Genomic DNA, 11,709 nt, shown 5'->3' with positions numbered 1-11,709 from the left:
TTATTGTTTTGCCAGCTGCTCAGATAAAAGGACAAAGCTCTTCCTGCTGTAATGAGGCAGCCAGTCAAGCATGCCTCGGCAGCACAGAGCATCTGGCTGGGACACGGGTGACGAGTGGGGAATCGTCCAAAGAGTTCACAGGACATATCCTTTCAATTCCCTCTTTGCAGCAGAGAGAAACCGGACATTTGCTTGTTCTTCCTCACATGATAAATTGAAGTCTCTTGGAGATCATTGCCTTCAGCAGACAGGGCTCTTACATATTAAGGATCACAAGACCATGATAAAAAATCCCATGAGTTCACTGATTAAACCTTTCTGTCCATTGGGCTCAAATCCCCATCGCCCCAGGCGCTGTGGCTGCCTCTAAAGGCCACTGACCTGCACAGAGCACAGCTGCTCTGCATCACCTCTGGTCCCCATGGTGGGTGAGGGGGACCAGAGGACCCTCCAAAACCAGACTGGTCATTCAGTCTTTCCAGTCATACTGCTGTTGTTTGGAGCATATTCCCTTTCCAAGCAAGGTAATTTAATGCATCGGTGCCAAGTTCTGCTCTGGAATTCATTGCTGCAGGATTTTGAGACCTCAAGATACAGAGTCAAACGCAGCCAAGCAAGGTTTCCAATCACAGTGGCATCAGTGGGCCACAGTGTTATAGAATCACAGAATGATTTGGGTTGGAAGAGATCTTACAGACCATCTAGCTTCAACTCCTTCACCATGGGGAGGGACTCCTTCCACTAGACCAGGTCAAAGCCCCATCCAACCTGGCCTTGAATACTTCCAAGGGTGGGGCATGCACAGCTTGCCTGGGCAGCCTGTTCCAGTGTCTCACTACACTCACAGTGAAGAATTTCTTTCTAACATCTAATCTAAATCAACCCTCTTTCAGCTTAAAACTGTTACCCCTCGTCCTATCACTACATTCCCTGATAACGAGTCCCTCTCCATATTTCCTGTGGGTCCCCTTTAGATACTGTGTCCTTGTGCTGCAGGGGAACATCACAGGGGGTGCCTGACGGGCATCTGCCGTACTTGCATGCACATCTGTAGGCATTTGCACATGCTCCTGCTGGGGCTGGATGGACCTGTTGGCCCAACAGCACCCTGCCTTCCCCCAGATCCAGGCAGCTTGGGCACAGGCACGAGGGTGGGGAGGAGCAGGGTTTATCAGTCAACAATTTCATACAAAGTACTAGGTGGGTTTTACACTTTTACCTGATGTTTGAGGGGTGTTGCCACCCTGCTTTGCAGCAGAGGCTGCTGGCTGACCTTTTTGAGCCTAATTCTGCTGCCTTTACTCACTGCGGGAAACACTTGCTCACACCAGTCATCCTACTGCCCATCTGCAAAGTCATTGTCATTGGGTGTGAGAGTCTTGCACAGCCTTTTGCCCCAAATTATGTTGGTGCTTTGTCCCCAGTTGCTAACACGGCAAAGGAAAGGCACAGCATTTGAACCTCAGCGAGACTGCAAATCTGACAAGTTGAGACTTGACAAGGATGTTATCACAGGGCCCAACAATGGCTTTACACTCACTTATATTTATGGTTTCTCTGATTCATCTAAATGTTTATGGCTTTTTTCACTACCAGGAAGTTAAGAAAAGGAAAAAAGACTACATGAAAAGGAAAAAAAAATGTTCTGTAATGAACAATTTGCTGGTGCAAGACTGGGTGACACAGGAGAAACTGAGCAACTACCTTGGGTGGTGGGGAAGAGTCATTTTCTGTGGTGACCGAAGCTATATTTGATTTCTTAGGCAATGTCAGCTTTTGCATGCTACATTCTTTGGCTAATTGCCAGCATGATGTGTAATACTTTAGCCACACTGTTGTTACTTAATCCTTTCCTAATCTGCAATTTGCGCAAGAGGAGTAAAATCTAAGCAAAGCCACTGAGAACATCTCCACTAATAATTTATCAAACTCGACTTTTGTTGTTGGCAGGATACGGTAGTTGATGGAGGTGAATGTTTTCCCACAACAGCGCCGTATCATAAACACGAGGCAGCTGATTCATGCCACACTTATTTTCTGTCATCCACCCTTTGTGTCACCCTGATATTTCTTCGAATGATAAGCCCGTCTGTGTGCTCACAACACACCGCTGAGGTCCCAGTTTCATCTCTTTCTGCAAATTACACATTAATTAACCATTAATAACAGTGGGAGTTGCATGCAGAAATCCACACCCGCAGTGATGAGACCGTGCCCTCGGTGAGCAAGTGCCTTGTTAATCACCTGCACTTCAGCACCAGAACTGCCTCTCAGCCCTGCCAGAGGAACGGCCCCAGAGAGGGAAGGGAAGCACCCGGGCCCTCGCCAGCCCTAATCCTGCCTTAAAGAAAAGCGTTACCTCTTGCTCTATGAATTTTATTTATTTTGGTCCTCTGGGCAGTGCTTGCTGTTGTTAGAAACATGATTGCTTCATACAGTTATGTTAATGTTTGCATTTGACAGAATGTAATTGATACTTCGGCTGCTCCAGCTTCAAAGCCAAATTAGGAAATGAAGTGCTGCACATTAGCTTGTTTAGCTGGTTAAATACTGTAAATAAATACATGCAGGGCAATGAAAACTAATGAGTTTTCTTTAAGGCATTTTCTAAATAGCTTGCTTCACAAAAAAGAAAAAAAAAAGATCTTGCTGCGAACTCATATCCTGAAGGATTTGTCATTTTGCTGCAACAAAAGTTGATTCTGTCTGAAATCTGAACTCTGGATTTCACTTGGAGAAAAGGATTTTGCAAGTTTTGGAGGAACCATGGCAAGACTGTTGCAAATTTCACAGTACTTTTATCAACAATAGTTCTGAGAGTTGTTGCATTTAACAAAGCCATTTTTTGCAAGAGATTAATTCAAATTGTGGTTATATGTCAAGCTATTCTTCTCAATGCTTGCTAGGAAAACATCTTTGTAAGAAGCATTTGCATAGGATATTTCTTTGTGGTGCTAAATCTGTGCAGTGCCATAATGCTGAACATTGGGCTTTTTTTCCTGACAGAATGCAATAGCATGAAAAAAGTGGGGGAAAAAATCTGCTTTTGTATAAAGAGATAATCTGTAGAGATTTGCTTGACAGAGTGCTCTCAGCACTGCTAGAATAAAATGGGTTTCTCGGGTTATCTCTCAGACCTGCCCTCAGTGTGTTAAAGCAGAGCTAGCAGAGAGCATTGCACTGGCTTTGTGATCCAGCCAAGGGCAATGAATCTTCCTCTTGTACATTCCCCCTCCTTTCTTTCATAAATAAAACATTGATGCAGATGTGCCTTTGACTGACCTGAAGGTGTTCTCCTAAAATCAGGGCACTTTTTAGCCAAGGTAGAAGTGAACCTTTACCAGTCCTTCTTAACTGCAAATAACCTCAACAGTATCACCTGCTTGGCAGAGATGTTGACCTTAAGCCTGAGCTTGCTGAGCTGGCTGTTTTACCTGGCACTTTCAGAGGAAGCTGGTTTATAAATTCTGCTGTGCTACTTCAAAAGAGAATAATTGAACTGGTGCCCAAAATGCAGCTGAAGTATCGAGAGCTAATAAAAAATACATTTTTAGGACATAAGATCTATCCAGACCGGAGGGTGGTTCAATGCCAGTTTAGGATGGAGCCTGTGATGTTGTGGAAAACCTCAACTTTTTCTGTGTTTTCAGCAGCAATGGAGAAGGACTGAAGGCAACCAGCATTCTTCAGAGAGGCCAACAATGTCTTGCAACTTCGGGATGAAAATGGTGACCAGGTCTGTGAAATACATGAGATTCATGCAGTCCACAGCCAAAAGGACCATTTAAAAATAGACAAATTATGACTCTCTCAAAAAGAAATGTATGCATTGCATAAATCAAAGTTCTCACACCCACCATCAAAGTTTAATCACTTAATATGCTGGTTCTTTCAACACGCTCTGAAACTTTGTATACAATAATACAAACGATGGAGTAACGAAGCAATAGCAATTTATTCTGCTGTACAAACGGATGTTGCATTATAATCCCTAAAGCAACACAGAGGCTGTTTGCAGATGTTACTACAATTTGGCATTTATTTTAATTGCTCTGCAGCATAGCTCATGTGAAACAGTCATGGGATGACCTACACGTTCACCTACTAAGAGTGACTTCACTGTAAGGGGAAAAAAAAGGTATTTTTAAAGTTTTCAAGGTTTCATTAAAACATGAACCTCCTGCAGTTGTTTTGAAAGGATGCATCAGGGCTTCTGTCCAAGCCCAAAAGCATGGTAGGGCAGGGGGTAATTTAATCAGCCAGGCTTTGTGGCACATATGTTTTCACAAGTCTTGCAAGAATAACATCAGTAAAGTAACTTGAGATATTTTGGTGTCTGACATTCACTCAGCAAGAGCTAAGAAAATATGCTTACTGCACAGATCACTGGCTTCTCAGAGTGGGAGTCAAGGTGCCTAATGAAAGTCAGTGCACTTTGCTTTATCACTGACCAGGTTCTTGTTCCCTCCTTTTTGCTTTCCACTTCCCTTCTAAACGAAAAATGTTTTTAAAGTTGCTCCTGCTCAAGGAGCTGCCTAGAAGCAGTTGCTCTGCTGAACAGATTTCAAGCAAAAGGACAAAGTTAAACATGAGGCAAAGTATAAATAAAAATCAAGACTCTCTTCCTCCTCCTTTCCACTTGTGAGCGATGATCTCACCGCTCCGGGTGGATTGCAAGGGTGGCTTGATCTCTTTCAGGAAAGCACATTCTCTAACCTTGATAGTGCAGCTATTTATACTCCTCTATTCTCACCACAAAGAAAAGCAGCTCTAATAATCTTTCCCTTCATTTTTAACGGGAGCAGTGAGTGGCCTCTGTGCTGCCTCTCAGTAGTGGGGTCAAGCCCCTGCTCATGGGCTCCAGCTCCCTGTAATGACAATGCTCTCAGCCACTGCCTCTGCTTCTGGCTGCTCAGTTTTAGACATCTGAGATTCGATTTTCCACTGGCTGGAGCATCACACTGCCAGGTACACAGGTGCAGGATGACAGCCCTGCTGTGCCACAGCATCTTCTTTCTGCTTGTGGGGTGCAGAGGGAAACAAATGCATGGGCTGAAAGGCAAGAGAGCTTCTAAAGTTCAGAGGCAGAGAGCTGTAACTCTTCTCCCCATTGTTTATTGGAAGAGTAGGATACCCCGTTTCCTGTAGCTCTGGGGACATCTCAAGCCCTTTCTAGCCCACAAGAGGCAGGAGCTTGTCCCAACTCAGCTTCCTGGGGATTCAGCCCCAGGCTGAGCTGGGAGAGTCAGGGCTAAGGCACAATGGAACACATACAAGGACCATAAAGGAACTGATCCTCTCTGAGGCCAAACCCCATTTTTTCAGATTAAACCAAACATACTGAAGCTGTGTTCCCCTTGAGACATCACCAGAAATGGGACAAACATTATGAAACCAAGTTTATTAAAATTTTCTACAAGTCAGACTTTATCATCCAGGTTTCCACAGACATATACATATGTACAAGTTGGACATAGTGTTTTTAGCTTTTCTGGCAGAATTTTCTACCAATATATACAAATGTACTGCTTTTCATAGAAGGGTTAAACTGTATCACAGATACAAATGTCAAGCAATCATGAGAGGTTTAGTGCAACGGAGAGCTGGAGCGCTCTGCTCTTAATACTCATGATTCTGTCAAGTTAGTATTGCCAACAATAATTCACATTAAATTGCTCTTCAACACCTCTTATTAGGACAAACAAAGTACAACAAAACAAGAAAACAAAACCCCAAACAGTAAGGTATGTACAAAGTACACAGTCCATGAGGTATACATGGTATTCTTGCAAGGGGTGGTGGGACTGCAGCCAGGGTTAACCCTTAAAATGACTTCACAGGAACTGTGGGGTGTTGGGAACATGCATCACCCACCTCACGGCCATTTCAGAAGTCGCACTCTTGCCTTAGGTGAATGGACATCTCTTTGCATAAGCACTGGACACAAATGTGAAATGAAGCAGAAATTTTAGGCAGGACTAAGCTTTACTTACCCCCAACCCAGGAAGCTAATGATTTAGATATATTCATTATCCACGCACATTGGAAAGACTATGAATAATCATGCAGGGGGGAAAAAAAAAAAAGGGCTGGAGGCAAACAGCGTACCCGAATAATCAACTAAGGGCATAAGGAGATTTTACTCTTAAGACTAACTTTTTGGGGGGTGGAGGGAAGAGGAGAGGTGATGTGGTGTTTTTAAGAGTTGAGCTGGTTGGAAAACATGGCCATGTTTGCAGGTACTGTACAAGACACCCCTTATCCTTTTCCAGGGGAAGGCGCCCCAGCTGATAGTGTTGCAGTTTGGTAAACGGATATGTTTTGGCACTCGGAGCTAACGAGACCTGCTACTTGACAAGCTCGCTGAGGGCGTAAAGTTATATAGGCTACACCGTGGTAACATGAGGCTTAAGTCTATTTAAAATGCTTTCCCGGTCAGCGAGGGGATCCAGCTGGGAGATCCAATGCTTTCTGATTCAGAAAGACCCACAGCAGTGATTTGTCTTACAGGTGGATCTAGGAGCTTCATGCCCCTGAAAGCAAGATCAGCTGGAGGAGCAGCAGTGAGCAGACAGCTGGCCATGGTGGGTGAAGACCTCCTTCCCTCATTAACGTGTGCTTACAGTCAGAGAGCTGCTTTGTGAGCTGGCTGGTGTGGCATGCCAAGGAGATTCCCCTTTCAACCATTTCTGTCAGATTTGCTCAGGTAGAGGCACACCTCGTGCTCCCCAGCCCGTACACATTGTGGTCAGGGCTCCACACCTCTGCAGCCACCGCAGGAGAGCAGAAGGGGCTGCCTTTCCATCCCACTGCTTGCCAGCTGTAAGACTCTGCAGCCAAGATGCGACCAGTTTTACATCGATGGAGGATGGGGGAGGCAGGAGAAGAGCCAGTTCTCACAAAGCTGCACAGGTGCTCTGGGGCCAGTAGGACGGACCGACCAGCAGAGCAAGAGAATTGAACTCTTGAGTATGCTCAGGGAGCAGAGATGTCCAGGTTGGTGTTCATTTAAACAAGGTCACTTTTCTGACCATACTGGCACTTTAAGATGCTGTTGAGTTTGCAGACATGGAAAAGTGAAACTCTACGAAGATGCCGGAGGTGGGAACTGACGAGGTTTTTGAGATTTTGGGGTTAGCAGAAGAAGGAACTAATATCATCACTGTCTCCATGGTATTCTGGAACAATCTGATCCGAAGTTCCTGTCTCCTGGTCTGTATATCCAGGCTCCAAGACTGCCTCGAACCAAGGGTGAAGCAAGATCTCTGGAGCAGTGAGTCTTTCGGAGGGCTCCCGCCGCAGGAGACTGCGGATGAGGCATCGGGCTTTGGGGGAGACATGGTCAGGAATACAGAACTGTCCACGCCGGATTTTGGAAAACAGAGTGCTAGGGTCCGAGTCATGGAAAGGATAGCGTCCCACCAGCAGGGTATAGAGCATCACTCCCAAACTCCACACATCAGCCGATTTTCCAGAGTAAGTCCCTGTCGTGTTTAGGATCTCAGGACTGACATATGCTGGGCAGCCGTGCTTGTCTGAGAGCGCATCATCTTCGCCTTTGATGATGTGTGTGTCTTCCAGGCTCTCCAGACGCAGCTGAGTCCTAGGCAGGACAGGAGAGGAAACCACAGGTGAGAAATAGCAACATGCAGTCACGAGCAAGCACAGCGAGTCCCTGCCATGATCCCATTCTCCTCGCAACAGCATTGAGAAAGGAGAGGAAACACTTTTTAATTTGCAGTGGAGAAGTTGCATTGACTCCTGGCCGCATGTAGTGGAAGTGCAGCTGCGTGCATCGGGTCAGCACTCAGCAACGCTTGCTTGTTTTATTTGCTGGGGATTTTAACAACACAGAGGGCTCTTGAAGAACACCAGCAAGTCACTTTCTACCTACGCAGATTGCAGTGCCACTGCAGGGGGTTAATGTGTGACAGGACACAGTACAGCCACTATGTGCGGTGCAGGCTTTGAGCAAATAGAGCCCAGCTGCTGTAAACCGCAAAGCCCAGCTCCCTTCTGCACCAGCGGGGATCATCGGCTCTCCTGAGCTTTTGATTTGTTTTTTAATTTTAATCTGTTACTTATTCTGTCTGTCTTTCTGGAGCGTACCACTGCACCCACCGTCCCCCAGGTGGACGTGGGTCCACACAAACCTCCTGTTTTGGAGGGTGAGGGGAGGTCCCGTCGGCAGGGAAGCCATCGGCTGGCCCTGGAAGAGCTCTGCGCTGCCTGGCAGCCCCGCTGGGGTGTAGATGCGTTGGCTGCAGCCTGTCCTCAACCTGACCTCGGCAAATACCCATTGGTTCTGCAAACGGAAAATATGACTCAACGAGAACCGTGGGCCCGGGATTGGCTGCGGGAGCCCTGAAACTGCACCTGTGCGAGAGCCCGCGTCGCCTGCCATTGCTTAACCCTCTTCTTGCCAAATGCGATGCACATGACACTCGCCTGTGCAACACGTTATTTCCAAATGAGAGAGACTGTGTGCAATGTAATATTTCAACAAATGTTTCATCTTCTTATGGGAGGGAAAAGTTGCAATAGTTTCCTTCAAAGGAATTGCTTTCTTTGCGTGTCAACATACGGTTGTTTCTGTTTCAGAGAGGCAGTGCTGTTAATTTTCTTATCACCTTTGTTAAAGGGTATCCTGAAGAAGCTTTAGCCCAGTTAAAAAACCAAGCAAAAGCCCTTTTCTTCTACTTCAGTAATATCACCTACGCTTTCATGACATTAAGCACAACTCCATTACACCTTTTAGTAAGGTTTTTAGCATTCCATGGGATAAGCAACTTGTCAGAGTCAGTTTTGCTGATCAAAAATGCATTTCTGACTCTGCCATGTGTGCAAGAGCAGCAAACACTCCAGGGAAATACTGAATTATTTCCCTCATCTAAATTTAACAGCTGTGATCTCCTCTATAAACCTAGGCTTTAGGCTAAGTTTTACTTAAGTGATTTTCTTTGATTCAGGATTCCCAAAGCAGTATTTAACCATGTCCCACCTTCCCTCCCGTGTGTGCCCACATCCACAAGCACAGGAGGCATGGAAAGTACAGCAGTGGAGGAGAGAGAAAAACTTCAAAGGACACAGCCGGTCTTTTGTTAGCAGCTTCACCCTGATTAGCAGGGTGGTTCAGCAAGAAGAACCTTTCTGAGTGCTGCAGCTCTGCAATGGTCATGGGGCAGCTCTCCCAAGGAGGGACCAGAGCTCCAGCTCCTCACACCTCCTCCTGCTTCCCCAGCTGGGCTGCTTCCCCTTCCCTGCACAACGTCTCAGCCTCCCTCCTCTCGCTCTCTGCCTTTTATTCATTTGACACTGAATGAGTGGCACACATGACATCTTCTGGCGCTAACGAGCATCCGAACTATCATCCCTTTGTCTGCCAGCGGGTTACACTGAACTTCTGCTGAATGACACGAAGCTCCCAGCGAGCTTCCTCCCTTTCATCAGTCAAGATCTAACTAAGAGTGCGTGCTGGTTAGATCCGTGACCTACTACACACACGTGATGGGGACCTACTTGGATTGCTCGCCGGTGATGCCCAGCTGACAGGGCCGTTTCCACTCCCTGGGACGCTTTTTGCGTCTCTGGATGCGGCATTCCTCCCTCCCCACTCACCCCAGGGCTGGCTGCTGACAGCCGCTTACCTTTCTTCATTAGAGAAGACAAATTTCCTGAGCTTGAGGTCACCAAGTACGATGGCTGACTGGTGGCAGTGAGCTACAGCGGAGACGATCTGCTTGAACAGCCGGGCAGCCTCCTCTTCCCTCAGCCTCTTGCAGCTCCTCACATAGGAGTGCATGTCCCCAAAGTCCTTTTCAAAGAACACATAGGCCTTGGTGTCCCCGAGGATGACTTCAACGACCCCAGTGATGTTTCTGTGTGACGGCAGCTGAATGTAAGGTCGGATCTTGTCCTGGTAGTGTTTGAGGGGGAACACCTGTATAGAGGAAATTAAACGCAAATTCATTCTCAAGGGCGTTGAAAGCTGCCGCTCGCGTAGCAACTCTCCCCAAACAATGACGAGGGAGCTGGAGGGGAGCCAGGGCTCGGCAGGATCGGCAGAAGCGCTGCTCTAAGCGGCTACTGAGACCCTTCCTGTTCGTTTTATATTGAAAGAGAGGGGGAAAAACTAAACCAAATCACCATCCCCACAGCCTTTCGGGGGAAGGCGCTCCGAGGTAACCCGGAGTTTCAGCTCACTTCCAGAGCGTGCAAACCCCCACCGGCGGATGGCCGGGCGTTTCCAGCCGGGGAGCAGCGGGAGGATGTTTCGCAGGGCTGTCCCCGGGCCGGGCGCTCGGACACGGCGGGAGGACCCGCTGCCCACCCGCGCCGCTCCTGCTCACCTTGCAGCGCAGCTCCCGGCCCGAGCTGACGCTCAGCGCCCGGGACACCTGCTCCCGCTCGGCCAGCGGCAGCAGCAGGTACGAGGCGATCAGGCTGGGACCCGCCGCCCCCCCGCCGCCGGCGGGAGAAGCGGGGGCACACGGCGACCCGGGAGCGCTGAGGCAGTCCGGGGGTCCGCAGTCGGCGAGCCGAGGGCACTTGGCGGCCGGCGCTTCCTCGGCGGGGCCGTCGTGGAGCGGCTGCAGGCGCTTGGCCGGGGCGCTGCGGCAGCGGGCGGCCGGCAGCAGGGACGCGGGGCGGCTCATCGGGGGAGCGGAGCGGGCGCGGAGCTAGAGCCGGGCGGTGCGCGCTGCGCGCATCCCTTCGCTCTCCCCGCCGAAACCTCGGGCCGTGCCCACCATCTGCTGCCGACTCCGCGCTAAAGTAGTTGGAGGCTTTAAAAAAAAAAAAAAAATTAAAAAAAAAAAAAGGTGATTCTCCTCCTCCTCCCGGCCCTGACGCACGGGGAAATGGGAGGAGGGAGGCTGAGACACGCCCGCTCCGCTCCGCCCGCCGCTCTCCGCGCCCCCGGCCCCGGCACAGCCGGGTGGGGCGGCGGGAGACCCGCCGAGGGAATCGACGGGGTTGGGGGCGCGGCGGCGATCCCCTTCGACCGTGAATAATTGCGGTGAGAAAGGGAGTCCACCTCCCTTTCCAGGAGCTTCTCCTCCATACATCTGAATTTCCCAGCCCCAGTTCTTGCTTTTCACTAATCACTAAATAACCATCCCTCGCCCCGAGGTTTGCATCACGAAGCTGTTGTGTGCTAACCACCGTTTGCTCATAAGCGTAGACGTAACGTGCACCATCAGAAATACTCATCTCTGGGTGTTTCCAAAGTTAAAACTATCTGCTGTCCGAAAAAGGAATAGCTTGGAGAGCTGGCAGCAGCCAGCAGCTGAAGTGACCTGTGAGGAGCAGATTGAGTCGAGCTCCACAAAGCTCAAAAGTGTGGGTTTAAAGGAATAGTAAATAGACTTGCAGCCGGGACTGGTAGTAAATGGAAGAAAAAAAATAAGAGAAAACCAGACAACAAATCATCCCTGGAAAAAAATGCAGACAGCTGTAGTTTTGACAAGAGTGCTCTAGAAGGAAACTCTCCAGTTTTCTGTTTACATATATGCAAATTTTCTGTAATTCAGTGCTTAGGCTTCCCTAATATTAACACAAGGAGCCTATGTTTTGTTACTCAGTAGGCTCAGTTTCTGTCACCTTTTGGTTTCTCCAGCCGTGGTCTGTATAAGCAGCAGAGAGGGCCCAGGACAGCACACCCCAACCCCCCCTCCCACAGGTCTGAAGTGTCTGATGCCACCCGTGCAG

General features: G+C 48.5%; 1 protein-coding gene across 1 annotated transcript; it reads right to left on the bottom strand.

Annotated features, from left to right (window-relative positions):
• Window positions 1-5,376: 5,376 nt before the first annotated feature.
• On the bottom strand, window positions 5,377-11,211 carry TRIB1 (tribbles pseudokinase 1). The gene is made up of 4 exons (XM_017825214.1): window positions 11,065-11,211; window positions 10,350-10,679; window positions 9,648-9,940; window positions 5,377-7,603 (listed from the first exon to the last, which is right to left on the bottom strand). Exons 1-4 carry the CDS (start codon window positions 11,209-11,211, stop codon window positions 7,135-7,137), a joined length of 1,239 nt encoding a protein of 412 aa, XP_017680703.1. The 3' UTR covers window positions 5,377-7,134.
• Window positions 11,212-11,709: the final 498 nt, after the last annotated feature.

This window comes from Lepidothrix coronata, unplaced genomic scaffold (assembly GCF_001604755.1).
Source record: "Lepidothrix coronata isolate B3197 unplaced genomic scaffold, Lepidothrix_coronata-1.0 Scaffold117, whole genome shotgun sequence".
NCBI lineage: Eukaryota > Metazoa > Chordata > Aves > Passeriformes > Pipridae > Lepidothrix > Lepidothrix coronata.
This window is presented reverse-complemented; position numbering and strand designations above follow the sequence as displayed.